The sequence below is a fragment of the Mobula birostris genome, chromosome 30, assembly GCF_030028105.1.
Source record: "Mobula birostris isolate sMobBir1 chromosome 30, sMobBir1.hap1, whole genome shotgun sequence".
NCBI classification, from domain to species: domain Eukaryota; kingdom Metazoa; phylum Chordata; class Chondrichthyes; order Myliobatiformes; family Myliobatidae; genus Mobula; species Mobula birostris.
In genome coordinates, this window is record NC_092399.1 from 32,000,662 (window position 1) to 32,026,381 (window position 25,720).

General features: G+C 45.6%; 1 protein-coding gene across 5 annotated transcripts in view; it reads right to left on the bottom strand.

The window, feature by feature from the left end:
- The window catches only part of map7d1a (MAP7 domain containing 1a), a 252,467-nt gene that overhangs the window by 99,666 nt on the left and 127,081 nt on the right, over positions 1 to 25,720 (bottom strand). Inside the window, exon 1 of one of the 5 annotated variants that reach the window (XM_072247068.1) lies at positions 7,461 to 7,547. The exons of the other annotated variants lie outside the window; for them this stretch is intronic. Coding sequence (XP_072103169.1) covers positions 7,461 to 7,464 — 4 coding nt within the window. The 5' untranslated portion in view covers positions 7,465 to 7,547. Of the gene's footprint in view, positions 1 to 7,460; positions 7,548 to 25,720 lie in introns of those variants that run through there. 5 annotated transcript variants of the gene reach the window in all.

The window sequence follows — 25,720 nt, forward strand, 5'->3', positions numbered from 1 at the left end:
GTGCCCTCCGCTCTTTCTTAGTATTGTGCGTGCATCAAATTGTCTGCTGAATGGCCACTGTAATGGTGGGGATCAGTAGAGAAAGTTGAGGTGAATCGTCCACTCAACACTTCTAGCTGAATATGTCTGCATCCCTACCACTCGCACGCAGAATCCTGCACCATTGTGGATGGTGGTGTTCTTACAGTAGTCAACAATTGAACTGCTTGCCCCATTCACAGATACGGCAAAACTGCCGAGTGTTGATCCGGTTATAGTGACCTTGCTAAGCTCTGTCTATTGCACATTTAGCACAGCTATCTTACAGCTTCATCAGGTTCGCACCTCAGCTTTGTAAGCAGCCTGGCATAACTCCTGGCATGTCCTTCTATATGCCTAGTCAAACCATGACAGACCCTATGTAATGATCAATTGGAGGATATACTAGGCCATGAGGTTGTACACTGTGTAGACCAGGGGTCTTCAACCTTTTTTGCACCGTGGACCAGTTTAATATTGACAATATTCTTGCGGACCAGCCAACTGGTGGGGTGGGGGGGGGGGGTGTTCAAGTAGGGTTAAACTCACCTCAACATGTCTTTTACAGTTAGGGTTGCCAACTTTCTCACTCCCAAATAAGGGACAAAAGTAGCAGTCAAATACCTTGTGTTTACCCCGTAAAGACTACCGTGACCATGAAGCCTTGCACAGGCACTTGTGTGCGCATGCATGATGTGTGCATGTGCGTACGTGCCGATTTTTTTTCCACAAATCGGTTTCGGCTTAATCTTCCCGACTATACTGTACATACATTATTTCTACTTTATATAGGCTGTGTATTTATCATATCATTCCTGCTTTTACTATACGTGAGTGTTATTTTAGGTTTTATGTGTTATTTGGTATGATTTGGTAGGTTATTTTTTGGGTCTGGGAATGCTCAAAAATTTTTCCCAGATAAATTAATGGTAATTGCTTCTTCGCTTCACGCCATTTCAGTACGAATGGTTTCATAGGAACGCTCTACCTTAGCGGGGGAAATACGGGACAAGGGTGGTCCCGTATGGGACAAACCAATTTAGCCAAATATACAAGATGTCCCGGCAAATGCGGGACAGTTGGCAACTCTATGTTCAAGTTCAACAGTGCGTGACAGGGAATGAGGAAAGGTGCAGCTGACTCATATCGTTTCCTCGCGGCCCGGTAGCGCATGCTTTGCGACCCAGTGGTTGGGAACCGCTGGTGTAGACACTTCTGCTCTTGATCCACAGCATCTCACTGATGCCTAGTTTTGAACTGACAGATCTGTTCTGAGACAGCCCATGATCGCCAATGTGAATTACAAATTACTCCTGTCTACAGTTCAATTGCATTACTTCTCTCTGTGTTATGTAACTGGTAACTGATTTATTGCCAAACTCAAATTAGATCGTCTTCATTTCCATGTTATTTTGCTCCACTACAAGCATAAGGCTCCCTTGTGACCCTGCCAAAACCTCTCTTACAGGGGTGCACATGCAAGCTGGGACCTTTCTATCCTGGGAACACCTGCCATCCCAGAACAACATGATCATCTCTGCACTCTCATGGTAACCTGGGGCCCTCACCCCTATTTTGCCCCTGAGTCCGCCCCCACTGGCCTCCACGTCGACTCTGCAATTGCCCAAGTCCCCAACTACTAACCGACCTTACCACAACCCTACAACCCCCACCACCATCACCAAACACCGCAGGTTACCCAACAAGCCCACTCACTGTCACCCTGCATTTGCTGTCCAAACTTACACAACACAGTCCCCACTGGCAGATGACCTGAAATACTAATTCTGTCTCTCCACAGATGCTGCCTGACCAAGCATTTCCAATTGCCTTTCAGGTTTCCAGCATTTACAGTCACATTTTTCAAGTGTAGTGGGCTCCAAGGAACAAAATCTATTGTCACCATTCTCCTTACTCATCCAGTGTGCTCATGAGAGTGTGATGTACTGTTTGAAATATTCATACCATCTACACCACCCTAAACTATATTTTCCTTTATTTCAAAGAAAGCCTAACGACAGGCTGGCTGCCACTTTCGGAAGCTACTCATGCTAAGTACTCTACTGTGTCGCTTCACCCCTGAGGCCATTCGTCAAGGAGAAGCGTTCAGATAACTCTGCATTTTCTTGATGCACCTAGGCACAGGAAACCTGATGTGCTCATTATAACCTCTCCAAAGGCAATTTGCTGTAAAAAGAGCTTTTCATGACGTCAGCCCTGAAACTCTCCAATGTGGAACACCAAAGCGAAATATTGCAAGTGCTGGAAACCAGGGGATCATATGGAATGGGAACAGACCCTTCAGTCTACCGACTCCATGCAGACAACCAGGGATTCACTTATACTAATCGCACCCATATTCCCACCTGAAACAACAGTTGCTGGGAAACACTGAGAATTTCACAGCCAACACTTCATAAAGGGAGAAATCCAACTCATGTTCCCAATGGATGAACTTTCATCAGAACTGGAGAAAGGTTAAGCTAGGACACATTTTAAGATGCAAGGGTCAAGAAGAGGAGCAAGGAACTGAAGCAAGATAAAGGTCAGCACAACTCTGTGGGCCAAAGGGCCTTTACTGTCCTCTACTTTCGACGCTGACTCTTGAAGTGTTAAAAGGTGAAGAGGTTACCCTGGGACAGTGTAGGTAGTCCAGTGCAGAGAGGTCAGAGAAGACCAGGACAGCAAATTACAATGAGGTGCAATCAAAAGCCAAGTTTCCATACAAAGATCAAACAGAAGTGCTCACCAGAGCAACCACCCAACACGATCTGGGGGTTTTGAAATGTAGAAGAACTCACAGCATGGGCAGTGAACACAGGACACTCAACTGCAATTGCTATTTTCACCCAGAACCTACTCATTAAGCTAAGGTCCTGTCTGTCCATTCAAATGGATGTTACAGATCTTACGGGACTCTTATGAAGAACAGATTTTTTTTTAATGTTTCAGCCGATACATTTTGCTTGCTGTCAAGTGGAACATTGGGTGGTGCTGATGTTCAAAAGCAACCCGGATTTCTGTGTACACAAATGACTGAAAGACACCATTTAGGCTCAGTGGTAATTTGTAAGGCAAATGGAACGTTGACCTTTGCTACAAGACGATTTGAATGCCTGAGTGAAGATATCTCACTGTTATAATTCAGGTTGCTGAGACAACAGCTGGAGTACCGTTTATACATGAGGTCTTCCGGGCATAGTGGGTCTATTGCATAGGGTAAGCCTTTATTTTTTAAGGTTTCTAAAAAGGGTAAGGGATGGTAATCTCACTGAAGTTAGGCGACACACCAGGGGATACAGGGAAGATATTTAAGACCCTAAAACTAGGGCTCACTGTCTCCAAATAAGGGATGGAGCAGTTGGGACAAAAACCAGGAGAAACGCCTTCCCTCTGAAGCTGGTGAAAATGTTAAGCCTAGAGGGTGCTGAAGGTTCAGACATTGGGTTTATCCAAATCAGAGATCAATAGATTTCTAGATATTAAGGGAATCAAAGGCTAGGGGAATGTGCAGAAAAACGTATTGAGGTAGAAGAGCAGCCACTTCCTGGCTGAATGACAGAGCCGGCTTGGCGGGGTGGGGGGGGGGATAGTTGAGTAAGCTTCTCCTGCTCCCATTTCTTGTTTGGTTTACATCACTAAAGATAGCTTATTCAGTCACTAATGTTTCATATATAATATCTGGGATTATAGCTCAAGATGTACAGTATTTTGGAAAGATTAGGGTCCATGCCCAACATCAACGATAGTTCTTCCTTTTAAAGGGCAACACAAAAATTGGCAGTCTGGTGCAATAATGTTCCAAAGCGATTATTTTGTAAACATATTTCTCCCTTCTCCTTTACAATAGTATTCATGATACAAAGCTCACAAGCCTTCATACACCAGTCTTCCTTTCCTCCCATTTTCTTACTCTGATTTCTCGTCTTTTTTTCCCAGTCCTGCTGAAGGGTCTTGGCCCAAAATGTCCACTGTTTAATTCTCTCCATAGATGCTACCGGGCCTGCTGAGTTCCAGCAGCATTTTCTGTGTGTTGCCACCAGTCAATAATGGATCACTATTATTCATGAAACTCAGAGCGGCAGCCTGTGTTGCAGGCCGATCCCAGGAGTTCGTATCCAATGACATCACTCACCCAACTAGGATCAGCAGCCTTGCCCAGCACTGAGCCAGCTGCTGGAAGTTAGTACCAGCCGCCACACTCCACCCGGCTCCCCGATGAGGGGGCCTCGGGGTGACGGACAGGTGCCTGAGACCACAGACATCTCGGCCTGGTGGGCGGCCCCCAGTGGAATGCCAGCCTGGTACTCCTGAGTTGACAGGGCAACTGGCAGGACAGGTGGTCAGTCTGTACTGAAAGGCAGTGTCACAGAAGCTACCATTAGGCAAACAGCAAGCATTACCACCCAACTACTGGGGAACCAGCTTCAGCACCGACAGTAACTATCGTAACTGCAGTAGCTTGCAAACTCCAGCACAGGATCCAGCTTCAACACTAGCAGTAACTAACGCAAAAGTCACCAGGCACTATATGCAATACAATCCGTGACACACTTGCCTTTGTTAGTCGGGGCATTGAGTACGAGAGTCAGGAAACCATTTTCCAGCTGAATAAAACTTTGGTTAGACCCTACTTGGAGGACTGTGAGTAGTCTGGTTGCCCCATTACAGGATGGGTGCGGAGGCTTTGAAGAGGGTGCAGGGTTATTTCCTTGGGAGTGTCAGAAGGTGAAGGGCGACCAGATAGAAGATAGTAAAACCACCAGAGGCATAGTTGGAATCTTCTTCCCAGGATAGGAATGGCAAATGCAAGAGGGTGAGAGGGAGAAAGTTTAAAAGAGACGTGTGGAGCTAGTAGTTTTTATACACAGAGTACGGTGTAGTGTAGTGGTCGGAGTAGAAGTGGAAGCAGGTATGACTCTGCCAACGAAGAAGCTTTCAGATAGACACATGAATATGCAGAGAATGGAATGATAGGGATTGTGTGCAGGCAGAAGAGGCTTAGTTTAATTTAACATCATGTTCAGCACTGACATAGTGGGCTGATGGGCCTGTGCTGTACTACAGCGGTCCCCAACCACCGGGCCGCAAAGCATGTGCTACCGGGCCGCGAGGAAACAATATGATTTGGCGATATGAAACGATACAAGTCAGCTGCACCTTTCCTCATTCCCTGTCACGCCCACTGTTGAACTTTAACGCATGCGATGTCATTATGCACACAAGGTCATCAGTGACCCAAGATGCAAATGACGGTGGGCTGAAAAGTATGTTTGACATAAAAACTCTGCCGGCGTTCTGGATCAAAGTCAAGGCTGAATATCCTGAGATAGCCACGAAAGCACTGAAAACGTTGCTTTCATTTCCAACATCATATCGCTGCGAAGTGGAGTTTTCTGCAATGAATGCAATGAAAACTAAATTGCGGAATAGACTGGACATAAGAAACCCCCTTCGAGTATCGCTGTCTCCCATCACCCCTCGATAGGGCCATCTTGTTGCAAGGAAACAAGCCCAGGGCTGCCACGATTCAGCAATATTGGTGTGTTGCAATGATTTTATATGTTCATACGAGGAAAATATGCGCTGTATATTTAATATCCAAAGGTTACTTAAAATGTTATGATGCTGTTGACTTACAAGTGACTTATAATTCAGTGGTCCCCAACTTCCGGGCTGCAAAGAATGCATTGCCGATTGCATCACATCTGATCTGGGTCAACATTTACGTGCTGGGCGGCACCTAATCAATTAGCTTGTTTATTTCGGCTTTTTTCTTAAAGATGTGCTGGGTGCGTTCCGGCCACCTCTATACCGCTGCATTCTTCACGGCAATATATCGGTCCACGGCCCGGAGGTTTGAGACCACCATTATAATTGACTTTATCACTATATTCATGTGAGGAAAATGTGCGCTGTGTGTTTAATATTAAATTCGTTAGATAAACCCCTTTAGAAACGAAATTGAGTGTATTAGCCAGTTATAAGTGACTTATATTTGACTTATCACCTATATTCCGGTCCTGTTTAACACCCACCCCCCCCCACCCCCGTCGGCCGGTCCGCAAGAATATTATCAATATTAAACCAGTGCGCGGTGAAAAAAAAGTTGGGGACCCCTGCTGTACCATACTGTTCTATGGTCACGGGTACCATACAGCAGGATTAAAGTTACCACTACTACACCGACACCAGCTACCAGTTTCAAAAATATCCATTACCAGCACAGCATGCAATAACCATAATGAGCCAAATCACAGGAGGATCACCTTTACTACTAACCATAAACAACCATATTAACCAGCTCACCAAAGCCGAGGGCTGTGGGAAACAATGTTTGCCGATAGGTTTCTGCGGGCTCACACTGACCAGGACACCAGACAGTGCCTCCTTATTGTACCACGAGCACGTTTATCGCTGTGTCAGAGAGCTGGTGATTTGCTTGGTTCTCCAACTGCCCTTGTGAACGGGGTGGGGGGGGGAGGGGAGTGGTGAGCTGCCCTCTGGGTACTACAGCACTTCTGGTGAAGGTGCTCCTGCAGTGCCGGTGGGGAGGCATCTGCCGGATTTTGACCCAGCACCGATGAAAAGCCAGGTACACATTTCCAAGTCAGGGTGGTGTCTGACCTGGAGGTATTGATACTCTCCTGAAGTTGGCACTTCTGTCTCCCTTTTTGGTAGAGGTTGCAGCTTTGGGAGGTGTTACTGGAGTTGACTAGGATGCCTGCTTAACTACTGAACTGAAAGACAACTTCTCAAGCGATGCTGAACACCCAGAGGGTTCGCCGGAATGTCAGGCTGGGCTCCCTGCTTACAACTCTGAAATCCAAGTGATACCCAGGACAATCCGACTCGGACACAAATGTTTATCCAATATGGAAAGGTTTTACTAAGTTGCTCACCCCTGACTAATGAGGGATTGGAAATTTTATCAGAGGCTCTTCCATTATCAAGACTGTTTCTATAACCGGAGAAGGGCATTGAGCAGATTCTGAACATCTTCAACCTCTCCACACTCAAGCAATAACAGAAAGGTGGAAATGACCACAGGCAGTATGCGTGGCCGGACACTGCGATTGTAACCCATGTCGGAGACAATAACTCATTTAAAACAGCCAGATAAATTAGCCCGCATTAGTTCAGCAGAGCAGGGAAGGTCAGGTGCATGTCACAATGGACTGCTGCACTAATGTTGCCAAATGCTTTGTAGATTGGAATTTAAATTCAGTTCCCAAATACATTTCCTCCTTAAGCATTGCCATGCTTTTTCAATGAAGTCATATGCACTGTCTCTTCAGCCACATCCAATCACTTACAATTTCCATGGCTCCCGACAACACATACACAGCAAGGCAGAGCTGCAGGAAACAAACACAGATCAGGAAACCACCTTCCGAAACAAAAAGATTTGGAGAGATGAGGGGAGATTAAAATGCTCGTACCCATCTAGCCCAAAGTAATCGCGCTCTCCTTCTTCACCCGCCTCATAGCTCCGACACTTGAGACAAAAGCTTGCCGGTCTGCAGAAGCTCGTTGCAGCAGAGATCAGGCAGTGGGGAAAGAATTCAAAGCCTGCAGACTCGATCCCGTTCATGCCAACTGCCATTAAAGGGCAGAGAAGGATCAGTAAAAATAAGCATGGCGTCAGTGCCTGTTCTGAATGGGTTTGTTTATGGGCAGCCCAAATCCACATCACCAGGCCAAGCCCTTCCTCAACAGGCAAAGAGATCTGTTATTGGGGTGGACGATTCCTCACAACGACAGCCAGTTCTGCTTTTCTAATATCACATTCCCCACAATCGATCAATCTCAGCTGCTCTGAAGCCAGCCAGCTTTAACCTCAGGTGACAGAAAGCCTGGGAAAATAAGCCTTACACTTGTAGTTGGCACGGGAGGCACGGAGAGCAGCACAGAGAAACAATGCATGCAGAGAGAAGTAGCAGAAAGCTCAGTGACCACCCACACCCTATTAGCAACCAGAATCTCATCGGATTTCTACGTTCCAGGATTAGAAATAAGATCGAGCTTTAAAAATGATGTTTTTGCAGAGGCCGACACTTTTCCACTGAAGACTCCCCCAGCTGAAGCCTCTCAGGCTCTTCATTATTTTAGAACACTGAACAGTTCAGTGAAGGAACAAATCAGGATCAGGTTTATTATCACTGACGTATATCATGAAATTTGGTGTTTTGTGCAGCAATGGCAAATTAATCGAGTTGATAGTACCTAATCCTTTTTACCTTCACAGGACCCATATCCCTCCTTTCCCTGCACATTCATGTGCCCAAAAGTTTCCCGAATTCATCTATCCTATCTGCCTCGACCACCACCCCGGGAGCACTTTCCAGTCACCACCACTCTCTACAAAATAAAACGCCCCACGCATCACCTTTCTCCCCCCCCCTCTCCTTAGAGGATATCAGCTATCTATCTATGGCTCTCGTAATTTATACATACTTCAATCTGGTCTCGCCTCTGTTGCTCCAGAGAAAACAATTTATCCAATCTCTCCTTAAAGCATATGCCCTCTAATCCAGGCAGCATCCTGAAACCTCTCCATATCCTCCACATCCTTCCTACAATGGGACCACCAGAAATGAATGCAGCATTTAACACTAACTGTTCAGCAACATGCCTTAGTCATTGATTCCGCAAACCTTACCTCCACAGGCAGACACTGCTCATTACTGCGGGGGTACTAAGGTCATCAAACCTCAACTTTTCAGATGTGAGAAGGACACAAGAAAGTCTGTATGATAGAGAGGGAATCACTAGGGCTACTCAGTAACTTCCCAGCTGAGGAGCTGATTGCCCAAACGGGGTTTGAACTGGATATCCTCCTGGTCAACATTGCTCAGCCCCATGTCTCAGACCAGTGCTGATGACCCACAGAGGAAGAATAAATAATTCCACTTTCAGGGGCACTTTCTACCGTCACAGCTGACATACAAAACCAAGCCTACTTCACGGGAGCCACACAAGACCGTGGATGCTGGAACCTAGAGCAACAAACAACCTGCTGGAGGAACTCGGCAAATTCAGCACATCTGTGGAGGGAAAGGGAATAGTCGATGACTCCGGCAAGACCTTGCACCTGGATTTTAACAGGTTCACAATGTCAGCTATCCTTTGTTTCTGTGGATACTGCTTGATCTGCTGAGTTCTGTGGATACTGCTTGACCTGCTGAGTTCACTGGGGGCCTGTCACAGAGTAAACCGCCCAACTATCTTATTTTTCAGGTGAAGGGCACATTAGCATAATGCTACCACAGTGCCAGTGACCCAGGTTCAATTCCTGCTGTCTGCAAGGAGTTTTTGGGCTTCTTCTGGGTGCTTCAGTCTCCTCCCACATTCCAAAGACTTGCGGGCTAGGAGGTTAGTTGGTCACCTGGGTGGAATTGGGGGGCACAGGCTCATTGCACTGGAATGGCCTGAAACCGAGCCATACCTCTAAAAGTAAAAAAAATCTAGAAGGGCTTCACAATGGCATCACCAACAACTGGCTCTGCATAATTTTCCTTGTGTTAACAACTAAACATTTTACCCAGGTGTTCCTGGGTGCACACCTTTTAAAAAGTGATCAGCTGAAATGATAGCATAATCCCCTGAGGGAATTAAACCTAGTGAATTTCACCATAACTTCAGGGTGGTAATGGAGGGAAGAGGGGAGCACATCACACAGGGTCTCGAACAGTGCTACTACGAGCCAATGCCAGCACAAAGTACTCATAATCACACTATCAGTCCTCAAACTGCACCATTGCACAAAAGATCAGAACTCTCTTTTAATTTGTCATCAGAGACTATTATTTGGTCCTTGTTTGATGCTTTGAAGAGTTAATCAGAACGCGCTATTATTCCTAGCCTGTCTGCACCCCTTCCTACCCTCATTAACCTGCATCCTGAAGCAAAGGGAAAGGATTAACAGCAATAAAAACCAGCAGCCAGAGGTGGTAGTGCCGGGACGCTGCCTTAGATCACATTTCTTTCAGCAGGAACTCTAATCTCCATCTGACCAAATCACAGGTTGCTGAACAGAAAAATGAAATGACCAGCAGAGAAGCAGGCAGGGGAGGAAATGACTTTCCACGCTCCAACAGTTTAGGAAATTGAATCGACTCACAGCATGAAGAGGTCAGGATCGGCCAACAGCAGGAGCAGAGGGAATGCCAAACACCCATCTACAAGCAAATGACGGAGGGCTCCGAGAATATCATGGACAGCCGTCAAGAGCACCTGCTTTTGTGTCAGCCTGTAAACACATTGCGGACCTTTGATCTAATTTTCATTAGTGCATCGTTTCTGGACACACAGTGGTGTGGTATGGCAACTGCTCTGCACGTGACTGCAAGAAACTGCAGAGTTGTAGGCACAGCTCAGCTCATCGCTAAAGCCAGCCACCCCTCAATGGAGACTGTCTATATTTGCTCCCTGAGTAAAGCAACAAACACAATCAAACACCACACCCACCCCAGATATCCTCTCTTTGCCCATCAGGCATAAGATACAAAAGCCTGAAAGCATAAAGGTCAGCTTCCATCCCGCTGTTAGCAGTCTTGAATGGACCTCGTACGATAAGATGGACTCCTGACCTCACAATCTACCTCGTTATGATCATGCACTTTATTGTTTATATGCACTGCATTTTCTCCGTAGCTTTTGCACTTTATTCTGCAGTTACTGTTTTGCTTTGTTCTACATCAGTGCAATGACTGGATCTGTATGAACAGCCTGCAAGACAAGCTTTTCACTGTATCTCAGTACATTCTTTGCAAGCAGGATTAAAGACAAACCCAAGAGATTCTATACATACATCAAGAGCAAGAGGATAACCAGGGACAGGGTGGGACCAGTCAAAGGTAAAGGGGGAACAGTTGCTTGGAGGTGAAGGATGTTAGTGAGGTCCTTAATGAGGACTTTACATCAGCACGTAGCAAGGAGAAGAACGTGGAGGACAGGGAGATCAGCACTGAGCATATTAATATGCTAGAATATTTCAAGGTAAAGGAAAGGGTAGTGTTGGGTCTCTTAACGACCGTTAAGGTGGATAAGTCCCCAAGGTCTGATGGGGTGTATGCCAGGTTATTGAGAGAGACAAAAGACAAGATCGCTGAAGTCTTGACCAGTATCTTCATGTCCTCTATAGCCACAGGCAAAGTCCCAGAGGACTGGTAAGAACTAATGTTGTTCCATTATTCAAGAAGGGAACCACTGATAATCCTGGAAACGATAAACCAGTCTCACAGTGGTAGGGAAGAGCATTCTTCGGGATAGGATTTATGAGTATTTGGTAAACCATGGCCTTATTAGGGAGAACCAGGATGACTACACAGGGCAAGTCACGTCTTGCTAATTTGATAAGAGTTTTTTGATGAGGTGGCCAGGATAATTGATAAAGGTAGCGCTGTGGATGTTGTCCACATGCATTTTAATAAGGTGTTTGACTAGGTCCCTTATGGGATGCTCATCCAGAAGATTAAGATGCATGAAATCCAAAAGGAATTGGTCATTTGGATTCAGAACTAGCTTACTATAAAAGACAAGAGGAGAGTGGATGACAGGACTTGCTCTAGCTGGATGTCTGTGATCAGCCAGATGTCCTAGGATTCCGTGGTTTGGGTCACTATGCAGGCAGTCTGCAGGGATCCCATGTTGTGGGCATCACTGTACTGGTAGTTTTCTAAGATTCCGTGGTGAGAGGTCAGTGTGCAGGTAGTCTACTGCAGTGACTCAGATAATTCATTCACCATCTCAGTCCAGAATGTCTGCATTAGCAATGTAAAACAATTGCTGCTAAATTACATCAACTGAATGTAAAACATGTGTCTCTGAATCACTCCAGGACTTGAATACAAATTTAAGCTGCCATTACAAGGTGGAGCCTCTTTCAGCCCAGGCACTTAACACTGACCTTGTGAATGACCCTGACTCGAGAGAATGGTAAGGAGCCCATCATTTGTCTTGAAGAACAGGAGATTAGTACCGAGTGTTTTACAGTCAAAGCAGGAGAAGGTGGCAAGTGGACTTCCACAGAGGTCTGTGTTGGGACTGCTTCTTTTTATGTTATATGTCAATGACTTAGATGAAGGAATTGATGGCTTTGTTGCAAAGTTTGCAGGAAAAAAACGAAGATAGGTGGGAGGACAGGTAGTTTTGAGGAAGTAGAGAGGCTACAGAAGGACAGAGACAGATGAGAATGGGCAAAGAAATGGCAGATGGAATACAGTGTCGGGAAGTGTATGGTCATGCACTTTGGTAGAAGAAATAAAAGGGTAGACTATTTTCTAAATGGAGAAAAAAATTCAAAAATCTAAGGCAGAAACAGACTTGTGCAGGATTCCTTAAAAGGTTAACTTGTAGGTTGAGTCTGTGGTGAGGAGGGAAAATGCGATGTTGGTGTTCATTTCAAGAGGACGAGGATATAAAAAGCAAGGATGTAATGTTGAAACTTTATAAAGCTCTGGTGAGATCTCACTTGGAGTATTGTGAGCAGTTTTGGGTGAGCATCTTGAAAGGCTGTGTTGACACTGGAGAGAGTTCAAAGCAGGTTCATGAATATTATTCCAGGATTGAACGGCTTGTCAAATAAAGAGTATTTGATGGCTCTGGGCCTGTATTTACTAGAATTCAGAAGAATGAGGGGTGACCTCACTGAAACCTGTTGAATGGTGAAAGGTCTTGATAGTGGATGTGGAAAGGATGCTTCCTATGGTGGAAGAGTCTAGGACCAGAGGGCACAGCCTCAGAATAGAGGGGTATCCTTTTAGAATGGAGATGAGGAGGAATTTCTTTAGCCAGACAGTGGTGAATCTGTGGAATTTGTTGCCACAGATGGCTGTGGAGACCAAGCCCTTATGTACATTTAAGGCAGAATTTGATAGTTTCTTGATTGGTCAGGGCATGAATGAGGAGAAGGCAGGGGATTGGGGCTGAGAGGAAAAATGGATCAGCCATGATGAAACGGCAGAGCAGACTCTATTCTGTTCCTATATCTTATGGTCTTAAGGCATCGGGCCACAAAAGAGTGCAGCAAAGAGTACCACTGCCCCACAGGTTCAATACTGACTTCTGGTGCTGCCTGCGTAGAATTTGCTCATTATATCTATGACTGTGAGGTTTCGCCAGAATACTCCAGTTTCTCCACGCATCCCAAAGATGTGCTGGTCAGTTTGTTAATCGACTGGGCATAAACTATCGCCGGTGTAGGTGGCTAGGTGGAGAATGCAGGTATTCAGGAGACCACTCCTTACAGGGAACCAAGCTGGAGAGCGGGATCAATGGGATAACTAATGGATAGCCTCCTCTCAGTTATAACAAACTACAAAAAGATCTGAATTCATGTCCCCCGACATCCCCAACATTCAACTTTATGCTTAATCTATCTTCACCCTTGTACTGGCTGGTGGTATAGCGGCATCAGCACTGGACTTCAAGGCAGATGGTCGTGAGTTCAAACCCAGCCGGGTCCCAACCTGGGCAGCAGCAGCATCTGCGCAGAAGGCCTGGCAATCTACTTCCGTACCTTGCCATGAAAACCCCAAGGACCCTGAGGTCCATGAGATCACAGAGAGTCGGACATGACTAAAATGACTGAATAACAACAAACTAATCATCAAAACTCTTGATGATCTTAATACCTAAAAAAAAAACTGGCAAATATCCAGCAATCCAGAACATCCCTAAAACTATATCATCAGGGCATGGTAATGTTGTTAGCATTAGTATAAACCATGCCATGTTAAATACTAATACTTCTGGACCAACTTTACTTATTAGTTGTGCTTCGGAACATTCTGCAAATCATTTTATATATACAGTTTATTTTATTTTCTCCTTGCACAATCATTTCTCAACACCCTAAAACCCACAAGGATCTGTGGTTCCTAACAGTGTCAACATACGTATCTCCACACTTACAGCACCACTCCTGAGGGAGTCTACAAAAGAGCTGGCATGAAGCAGGCTCGCAGGAAGTTTTGTGCTGGAGCAGATTATTAGAATAAGGAAGGTGGAGCAACCGTATTTGAAGGAGTCAGACAGTCTTTGTTCACCAGTTGCTGACTGTGCAGACACTCGTTCGTCACAGAAAGGGTGTGGTGCCTTCCGGGGCTTTTAAAAGGAGCAGCCTGCTAGTTGGTATCATCCTCGGCTCTCCCGATGAATCAATGTGCACGGCCAGTCAAAGTCAAAGCCAATCAAAGCACGCTGAGGTCAGCTAGCTTCCTCAGTCGTCTGCACATATTTAACTCTAAAGTGTCCTCACTGTAGGGAGAATGCAAGTCGGTTAGTGTAGTGTTGTGTAAATGCAGTATTGGCATAAATTAGTGTAAATAAGACCATAAGACATAGGAACAGAATTAGGCCATTTGGCCCATCGAGTCTGCTCCGCCATTCAATCATGGCTGATCATTTTTTCCCCTCTTCAACCCCATTCCCCGGCCTTCTCCCTACAACTTTTGATACCGTGTCTATTAATCTCTGCCTTAAATACACCCAACGACCTGGCCTCCACAGCTGCCTGTGGGAACAAATTCTACAAATTCACCACCCTCTGGCTAACTTGATGATTAGTAGAGGAACCAACAGACAGAAGGGCCTGTTTCCTTCCTCTATGGCTATGACATTCCTTGTTCCTTTTCTCCCACAAATGATAGCCCAGCAGAGTTTTCTCACTTCAATGGAATTTTCTCGGATACAATTGCCTTGCGGCTCCCTCCATCTCGCCCAGCTCCAGTCAGATGAGGTCGGGGAGCTGATCAGCCACCCACCCCCATCAATCACAGAAGGTTCACGTTGCGGCCGCTGTGCTGGGACACCCTGAGTGACAACAGCACCAGGCGAAACATGCAGTACAGCTGCTGTTATCATAGCCACTAGGAAGCCCTGCATTACACACAGAGCCCTTCACCCAGTTCCACCTCACCCCACAATTTCCATGACAATTAGATGAAGTCCATATTGCAAAGATTCCTTTGTAAAAAGAAAATTAGTACATCTGAGGAGAAAGTAGGGAGAATAACATGGAGTACGGGCCATTCCCAGGCAACAAATACATTCTGTTTTACAAATGCTCATAAATTTATTTTGTCCCTAAATTGGTCGCTATAGTAACCACACCTCCACAATAATAAATGGCATCAAAGGCACATAAGCGTGAGAGAATAACTATTACTATAAGTGATCAACAAAGAGTGTGCACTAGAGGTATATCAATGCAAATTGAACTTCTGAATGTAATAAAATGGGAGCCTGCTCTAATTGTTCAAAGTGTGGGTGCCCATAACCCAGTGACAGCCTCTGTGTGAAGTGGGTGCTTGATGATTAGTATGGATCCAGTGGGCTGTAGGGTCTGTTCCTGCACTGTATGACTGATTACTTCACTCCTCTGCTCACGCCTTGCTCATTTTCTGACTAATGCTGGCAGTCTGTCCACATCCTGTGTCAACAATTTCCCAGTTATCAATAAGCAATTTAGCAATAATCTAAAATATCTGCCCATTGATTGTCTCCCACCTTACCGCACCCCACCATTTCTGCTGCACCAACACGTCCTTTAATCCCATGCACCAAAATTTTATTCGGCATGAGTCAACCAAATCTCATTACAAGTGCAAAAGAATTCCAATTCCTTCCTGTTCCCACAGAGATTCAAGCAGACCAGAGTCGATCTGGAAAATACAAGATTTTACCTGGAGGAACTCAGTAGATTAAGGCAGCACCTCTGTAGAGAAATGAAGTCACACGAGGTCCAGATGAAGGCTCTCGGCCCGAAATGTCAACCGTGCATCTCCCTCCGCAGATGCCACCTGACCCACTGAGTTCTTCCAGCATGTGCAGTCTCTTGAGCATCTATCTGTAATACAGCAGGCCTGTCCAAACCTACCTTGCACATGCACAGCTCTACACCGGGGGAAGGAATCAATGGACTGCTGCTGAACTTGCCCTGACTGATGACCATTGATGCAGAATACTGGAGACTGCCCACCAGCTGGGTATCAAACAGCTGAACTTGCCCTAACTGATAATCACTGCCGCAGGAGAGTGCCTACCTGTTGGGTGCGAAGCAGCCACACTCAGTTCACATGAGTGATGCCAAGCTTTTGACTGCCTGCCACTTTAATTCCCCATCCCACTCCCACCCTGATCTTGCTGTCTGTGGCCTCCTGTGCTGTTACAACGGGGCACAAGGAAAGCCCACGGAAAAACACATCATTGTCTGTCTGGGCACGCCGCAGCCTGTTGAATTATTCAACTTTAAGGAACTTGCTCCTCCAAGAGGACCATATCCTTGTCATAAGGTTTGGGGGCTTGCATGCCTCAATGACCCAGAGAGTTACGCTGGCTGAAGTCAGGGTTTTATGCTTTGGTTCTTGGTAGGGTCACCCATGCCAAACAGCTCAAAGGGTAGAAGCCAAACTAAGAGTGGTCCACCGGTCCTCCAGGTTCAGGGGTTCAGCTCAGGGCCAACAACCCTGACTAGTAAAACACATTGTTACAGAAACAGCCTCGAAGAATCCTACCTCTGTGAGTGATGGTATTCCCAAGTCGCCACCCAGGACCTGAATGACAGTAAACCCAGAGGAGGCTACTGACACAATGAAGGAAGCTGTGAACACCACCAGAGATGGAGGACCTTCATGGCTGCCCTAAACACCAGTGGTATCATCGGCAAAAAAAGAAAAAAAAACTAACTCCTCCTTTCTGACCATATCCGAACTGACTATCACAGCCTCTCATTAGTGCGGCTGCTTTCCCATTGTTTCGTATAACCTAGCCTGTTGGTCATGTTTATCAGCCTTACCATTAGCAACACATTACACAGATAAAGCAGCTTAATATGAAATTAGAGAAGCTAGAGAGATTGCAGGCGTGGGAAATCTGGAGCAGCGCGCGCACACACACACGCACGCGCACTGGAGAAACTCAGCAGATCAGGCCGCGTCTGTGAAGAAAAATGAGCTGTCGACTTTTCAGGCTTCATCAGGGCTGATGAATTTAACTGCTCCTCCTACTGCCACATTAAAGTCATCTGGTGTCACCCTATCAGATTGTTCCCTTTATCTGAACCATCCTTGCAACCTATTGTTATATTACCACGTGCACAAATGCATGCGTGCCTGCACAGATGCAATGAGAAACTTGCCTGCAGAAACGTCACAGCGCATAGTATTAGACACACAACATTCACAGTAAAGTCTTAAATTAAACATAGATTATGCAAAATTATACAAGAAAGTGTACAATGAGAACAAAAAAAGTCCACTGCAGTGGTAACTTGCTGCACCATGATATTGATTGTCACTGTGCACATGGTTCTTCCCCAGGTCTGGTGAAGAGCCCCATTAACTGGTTCTCTCCCCAAAGATGCTGCCTGACCTTCTGAGTATTTCTGGTTTTATTTTGTAATAGGAAGTGAGAATGGCTTGAATGTGGAGTTTAGTAAACAGTATACTTGCTTTCACTTACTGCAGTTTTGAAGAGGTGGAGAGCTGAGCTCCGCTGTCACTGTAAATCTATGCGAAAACAGCAGTCGGTGGTTATAATTAAGGCCGCCATGTTAACATCACAACAGTGGGGGGAAAAACCTGAGCCAAGCGCATCAGCAGTCCTTTGCAGCGCAGCAGCCCGGTGTGGATGAGCAGGTATCTGGGTCTCTGGAATGCAGAGAGCCCATCAAGTCACCAATAGCTTGCGAGCAAGCATCACCTTTTCAAAACATCACCAGGAGCGCAAGGACCTCAGGACAACACAGCTCAGGGCCCCGGATATATCAGAAGTTGGGAAGCATTAAGTCCACTTTGTGGAGTCAATTCTGCGAACCATTAGCAGAAACTTCATAACTTTTACACAGCTCAGTCAGTGTTGAAGGAACACAAAAAGCAATTTTTAACTGTCACACTACTCCCAACTGATCACTAGATGGGCTCAAGTTACACATCAGTTATGGATCCAGGACCATGCTGGTGGCAGAGAGAAGATGAATTTGGTCCGTGCTGCGAAAGACCTGACAATTTCTACCAGATGTGCACAATTAGTTGTGCCTCAAGGTAGAATAGCCTTTAAAAGGCTCACCAGATCTGGAGAACCACTTAAATGAAGCACAAGGTCATATGTCTGCAGAACAAAGCCTTGGGAATGGATGATAAAGGATAAAAGATTAGCTTTATTTATCACACGTACATCAAAACATACAATGAAATGCATTGCTTGCATCAAATTAAAGCAGCAAGGATTAGGCTGGGTGTCGTTGTGCTTCCTGCATCAACGTAGTGTATCCACAACTCACTACCATAATACTGTGGGGGGGGGGGGGGCGGTGGACCTGAGCACCCGGAGAAGATCCACGTGTCAGCGAGGAGACCAGCCGGAATCGAACCCCCGACCAATGAAAGCTCGCACTATAAAGTGACGCACCAAATGCCAAGACCTAACTGGATAGCAGGAAAGGTGTGAAGAGCCGAACAGCCTGCTGCCCAAGGTCTGGAAATTGGTCAGGCCCATTCATTCAGCAATAACCTGGGTTCAAAAATATATGATTACAGTCACAAATTCCTTGCTGTCGACCCCCACTTCACCCCTGTCTGACTCTTTCTCCCCACTCCTCTGTTAACTGCATTCAGGCTCCTGACAACATTCTGAGCTGTAGCAGGATAAGGGCGCCTTGTGGGCCTCACCACCACAGTGCACCAAGGCCAGAGTTTGGGAGCCTGCCTCCAAATGACTAAGTTAGGCTCTCAGAAACAGGACCTGGGCTCTCACAGCACAGAGAACTAGCCAGAGGAAGTGGAAACTGGATTACTCAGCATTAAATTACAACCTCTTGCTAGCAGCCAGAGTCTATTTTAATCTCATTCGTTCTGGGCTTCAACCCTCCCAACCTATCATTTCTATAAGAACCACACAGTGCTCCTCCAAGTCCAGCCTCCTACCCAGTACTTCAGCTACATTCCCGTCCTTGAACTCCCAAACTCTTCTTCCAGTCTAAGACACTTTTTAAAACTTTCTGTTCAGCTCAAGCTATTGATAACCTTATCCAAATCTCCTTCCTTGAATTTACATCCTTGTGATATTCTACTTTGTTAACAAGGCATATGTAAATACTTATCAGTTTAAAATGATACTTGTTCACTGTCATAGGACTGAGTGGTGCCATGGCAACGTCATCAATTTACAGTGCAGCCTGTAAATCACAGCTTGTAATTTAGAATTATTTTCCATTTCAAAGCAGAACTAAAACAATAGAGGCTTGAACTATACAGAGGGTGTCTTACAATCTGCTTTATGACCTAGCAAGGGCACAATTACATTCACATAACATTTGAGCCGGACAATGAAAGCTAAGTAAGTACTGCTCAAGACCAAGGGATCCTATGCTTGAAACACATTCCAGCCCACTTTTCCATCAGCTGAAGACCAAGGGATCTTGGCCTTGAAACACATTCCACCCCAGTTTTCTCATCAGCTGAAGACCAAGGGATCCTGGCCTTAAAACACATTCCAGCCTGCTCTTCCATTCCCAGGCAGTGTGGCAGCCCACAGTGCCTGCCCAGCTACTCCCACTGCTGACATACATTCTATACAAGACTACACACAAATGGACGCCAAGGCCGAGACCAGGCTGCAGCAAACACAATCAAATGGCAAAGAACAGCAGATGTTGGAAGTCAAAGGTAAAAACAGAAAATCCTGGAGATAAGCAGCTTCTGCAGAGAGAAGGTACCAACCCCATTCTCCTCTCTCCACCGCGGATTCCTGAGCTGTTGAATATCTCCAGAACATCAGTGGAGAACAGGACTCTTGTGGATTGCACCCTGGCAAACACTTGCTCATAGTTGAGTTGGTTTGGTCTGAATTCCAAATATGAGGTGGTAAATGCGGGTTCTTTTTTAACATTTAAGAATAAATTGGACAGATACATGGATGGGAGGTGTATGCAGGGACATGGTCCGTGTGCAGGTCAGTGGGACTAGGCAGAAAATGGTTCGGCACAGCCAAGAAGGGCCAAAGGGCCTGTTTCTGTGCTGTAGTTTCTATGGTTCTATGGTTCTATCAGTCACCAGTCTTCAGGTGAATGCCACAGGGTAGCAGTTTTCTCAGAGACACACCGTTAATCTCTTCTCTAAGGCTACATCCACACTACGACGGATAATTTTGAAAACGCCAGTTTCGAGTAAAAACGACAGGCGTACACACTAAGCGTTTTTCAAAATATCTCTGTCCACACTAGCATGGATATTTGGGTGAATCTCCTCTACCGGGCACACGAAGGACACACAGAAACTAAGCGAAGAGGAAACGATATACTTGGTGCGCATTGGTCCAGTTACAGAGTAGAAAAACTTAAAAGGAATTGCTCTTGGCTCTCGCGCAGGAGGACATAAAACTAAAAAAAACAAATACTGGAGCGTACGGAGGCAACTGACAGAGTTCACGGACAGTATGACCCGGCTGATGACGAACATTGAAAAACTGACTAACTCTGTTGCATTAATAAAGCACCTTGTTAAATGTATAAAACATGTCTGCATCAGCGTTATCTTGTATTTCCATACAATGTTACATTAGGCTGTCACACATCTATTGTCACAGAAGTACTTGCATAAGTAGGTAAACCACCTTCATACAAGCAAGGACAGAAAACGGCAAAGTGAGTATACTTATTTATTCAGTAAGCAATGGGTCAAAGTTATTTGGTGAGTACATTTCTAACTCTTCTGGCTTCAGTCTCGTTGCCGTCTGTTCTGAAATTGTTAGGTTCTCCGAAGCGTAGAATTAAATATCGCTGTGATGATTGTACACTCTAGTATCAATTGTTTGGTGACAATAAAGGAGGAGGGAGGAGGGAGGAGGGAGGAGGGAGGAGGGAGGAGGGAGGAGGGAGGAGGGAGGAGGGAGGAGGGAGGAGGGAGGAGGGAGGAGGGAGGAGGGAGGAGGGAGGAGGGAGGAGGGAGGAGGGAGGAGGGAGGAGGGAGGAGGGAGGAGGGAGGAGGGAGGAGGGAGGAGGGAGGAGGGAGGAGGGAGGAGGGAGGAGGGAGGAGGGAGGAGGGAGAAATAATAATAATGCCGGGCTGCCACCGTCTGTTCCGGCACGTCATGACAGCGGTTTTAAAAAGCTTCGGTTACCCCGTACACACTGCAACAGATATCAGGCGTTTACAGATTTATTCACTCTGGAGACCGTTTCTGAAAATCTCCATTTTTGGGGAATGAAAACGGTGTTTTAGTGTGGACAGAGAGTCAAAACAAAGAGAAAAAGCATCATTTTCAAAATTATCTGGCATAGTGTGGACGTAGCCTAAGACACTCTTTAAAACCTTCTGCTTTGCTCGAGGTTATGAAAACCTGATCTGAATTGGTTAACCTTTCCTTCTAGTTCACGGTTCTGGGAATTCTTTGCCAAATACTGTTAGTAGGCACAACGTAAATGCAAGTGGCTGTTAGGTGTAAATAATACCTATTCACTGTCTTCATTGTCACTGACTGACAGTGTAACCTTTGTGGAGTTTGAGCAGGTGCAGTCTTTTGGTACTCAGTGCAACAGATACTCCTGACTTAGCTCTGTCTGTGTGGAGTTCACAGGTTCTCTGTACATCCACATGGGTTTATGCCTGGTGCTCTATTATTTTTTTCAGCCACTTGCCAAAGCTGCACGTCTGTACATTTATCAGGGGGAGGGGGGAGAGAGGATGCTTTATTTTATTTATGGTAGCAGGCCCCTCCAGCTAATCGATCCCACGCCACCCAATTACAACCACGTGACCAATTAACCTATTAACCCATACATCTCTGGGATGGGGGAGGAAGTCAGAGCACCCAGAGGAAACCCAGGTGGTCAGGAGAAGAATGTACAAACTCCTTACAGTCAGAGGTAGAACTGAACCCTGGTCACTGGCACGGTAATACCATTACACTAACCACTCTTCTACTGTCGATGAGAAAGTGGGGAGAGGCAAAAAAAATTAGGACCAATGTAGGATTATTATCTATACTGCAGATGGCTGATGGTTGTGAGAGCTCAACAGGCCCATTTCCATGGCATATACCACCATGTCTCCGATAGATGTTGACCCAGCCCTCAATAACATCATAATTATGAGTATCCAGCCAGCGTAGAACACAACAGCATCAACCATGGCACCTATTATCAATGTCTCTTTGGGACTTGCCGATTACTTGAATGGGCTACAAATCATAAGGAGTGGCTTGTACTGATGAATTAATCAGTCTGGGCCTGGCTCTGCCTGGAAATAGCTGGACCTATATGCTCAAGGGTTCAAAATGGGAAGACACTTCGTTCTAAATTCTCAGAGGGATCAACAGGATAGATGCTTTCCCTGGCTGAAGAGTTTGGAACTAAAGATTACTGTCTCATTTAGGACCAAAATGGGGAGAAATTAGTTCACTAATGGGACAATGAATAGGTTGTGACTTCTTCCCCTCCCTCCCCCAAAAAAAAGTGTGGAAACAATCACCAAATTCAAAACTGGTATCAAAAGAGCTCCGATTTCCCTGAATCCAGAATGATATAGCAAACTGGCACTGAGGCCATTCCTGTTGAATAGCAGAGCAGGCTTGAGGGGCTGAATGGCCTCCTGTTGCTGATTTTTTTAAATCTGCTTATCTGAAGGTGTACTGGTGGCACGTGTTTTCTTTAAACATGGGTGACGTATCAATTAACTGTTTTAAATGTAGAATATAGAATGTATACATCCAGTATACCAAAACCCAAAAACTTGAAAGAGAAGATAAAGATCAGCTTTATTTGTTACATGTGCATTGAAACATACAGTGAAATGCATCATTTCTGCCAAATCAAATCAGTGAGGATTGTGTCGGGCAGCCCCCAAGTGTTGCCACGCTTCTGGCACCAACATAGCATGCCCACAGCTCACTAACCCTAACCATACACCTTTGGAATGTGGGAGAAAACCCACAGCACCCAGACGAAACCCATGCAGTCACGGAGAATGTGGAAACTCCTTATAGACAGCAGCGTAAATTGTACCTCAACCTGCTGTAAAGCGCTGCGCTGGACCGCTAGGCTACTGGGCCGCTGCAATTGTTTTTAAGTTGCTTCTCTCTTTCACACAGACACACATCAAAATTCAAAGCCTGCATTTCACAGCTCAAGGTAAAACTGCAACCTTAAACCAAGCCAATTACACTCACAGCAGACTTCACTGGCTTTCGTCCAGCTACCAATCCAACCACTTTGATTTTTGCTGGAAGCAGTAACTGTGATGGATGAGAAGAGTTTTGGACAGACAGAAGTATGGGGAGGGGGAAGGGGGAAAGAGAAAAGATAAAGTAAAATATATCTGATCCCTTTTCCTCACTCAGTCCCAATCTTCATCTATCCAGTTTCTTGCTAAAGGCAACAATAAAAGTAAAATGGGACCAGGAATCTGGATGAAAGCCACACAAGCGATTATATAAGAGGTAGCGAGCAGGTCAGGAACAGAAGTTTTCTACTAACAAAGGCCTGCTACGAAACAAAGTACGTAGAATATAAAACACACAAACATGTCCTTCAATGCTACCCTAGATCTGAATTTCCTGGGATCTGCTGCTGAGGTCAAGCTCAGAAAACAGACAAATCCCCTTCTGGTCGCCCTGTTTGCCTGATTTGTACTTGGATAGCAAAACAGAAAAACAAGTTGCTGGAGGAACTCAGCAGGTCAGGCAGCATCTGTGGAGACAGTGGGATGCTTGGATGTGTCAGGTCAAAACCTTACGTCAGGCTTTTGGCCCAGATCCCAGCATCTTTGTCTCTGTATTTAAAGAACAATTTATTAAGTGCCAGAGTTCCTCAGATACTAAAGTGCTGTCACTATTGTTCAGCTTAACTGTTCATTCTGCAAACTCCCATGCCCTAGAGAGAATGTAGCTGTTAGCAGTGCTGAGTAGGTGAGAAACTCTGGCCAGGTCATTAGGCGTTGAACCGTCTGAAGCACCACAGCGAACTGCTCCCTCTCTGCTCACTGGGACAACAGCCTTCATTAGAGACCACAATTTCTAACCAAGCCAAGGTGGAAACACAGACATCCAGGTGCCAGGGTCAGGGACGTCTTGAATTGTGTCCACAACACTCTAAAGCGGGAGGGTGGCCAGCCAGATGTCTTGGTACACATTGACATCAGACGTTACAGAAGAAAGGTCCTAAAGAGAGAATTTAGTAAGCTAGGGGAAAAGTTGAAAAGCAGGACCTCCAGGGTAACAATCTCTAGATTGCTGCCTGTGCCACGTGCCCGGAGGGGCAAGAATAGGATGAATTGGCAGATGAACGCATGGCTGAGGAACTGGTGTAGGGGGCAAGGTTTCAGATTTATGGATCATTGGGATCTCTTCTGGGGAAGGTATGACATGTACAAAAGGGATGGGCTACACCTAAGACCGAGGGGGGGTGGGGACCAATATCCTTGCGGGAAGGTTTGCTGCAGCAGTTTGGGGGGGTGGGGTTTAAACTAACTTGGCACGGGGATGGGAACCAGAGTGATAGGGCCAAGGATAGGGATGCTGGTTTACAAGCAGAGGTAGTCTATCGTGAGACTGTCAGGAAGGACAGGCAGATGATTGAAGTCAGTGGGATGGGTTGCAGTGTAAAAGGGGGACAAAATTGAAAAGGATGACAAATACATGACTGAAAGTGTTATATTATAATGCATGTAGTATACAAAAATAAGGCAGATAATCTTGTAGCGCAGTTAGAGATTAGCAGATATGATGCTATGGGTATCATGGAGCCGTGGTTGAAAGATGATTGTAATTGGGAGCTTAATATCCAAGGATACACAATCTATCAAAAGGACAGGTAGGTAGGCAGAGGAAGAGTGACTCTGTTAGTTAAAAACTGAAATCAAATCTTTAGAAAGAGGTGACATAGGATCGGAAACCGTAGAATCCTTGTGGCTAGAATTAAGAAAATGCAAGGGTAAGAAGGACTTGATGAGAGTTATTTATGTGCTTCCAAATAGTAGCCAGGTTTGGTCTACAAACTACAGTGGGAGATAGAAAAAACATGTCAAAAAGGCCATGTTACTTAGTCATGGGGGATTTCCAATATGCAGATAGATTGGGAAAATCAAGTTGATATTGAGAAAATTTGAGTCCAAGAAAGAATTTGTGGAATGCTTTTCAGAGCAGCTTGTGGTTGAGCCAAATAGGGAATCAGCAATTCTGGAACGGGTGTTACGTAATGAACCAGATATGATTAGGAAGATTAAGGTAATATAGCCCTTAGGAAACCATGATCATAATATGACAGAATTCACCCTGTAATTTGAGAGGGAGAAGCTAAAGTCAGATGCATCCATATTACAGTGAAGTAAAGGAAATTACTGGCCAAGTGATTAAGCCATCGGTCTAGTGATCTGAAGGTCGCTAGCTTGAAATTAGCTGAGGCAACATGTGTTGTGTCCTTGATCAAGGCACTTAACCACACATTGCTCTGCAACGACACCGGTGCCAAGCTGTATCGGCCCTAGTGCCCTTCCCTTGGACAACATCAGTGGCATGGAGAGGGGAGACTTGCAACATGGGCAACTGCTGGTCTTCCATACAACCTTGCCCAGGCCTGCGCCCTGGAAACCTTCCAAGGCGCAAATCCATGGTCTCACGAGACTAACGGATGCCTATAAAATAAAGAGAATTACAGAGGCAGGAGAGGGGTGTTAGCCAAAGTTGATTAGAAGGGGCACTAGCA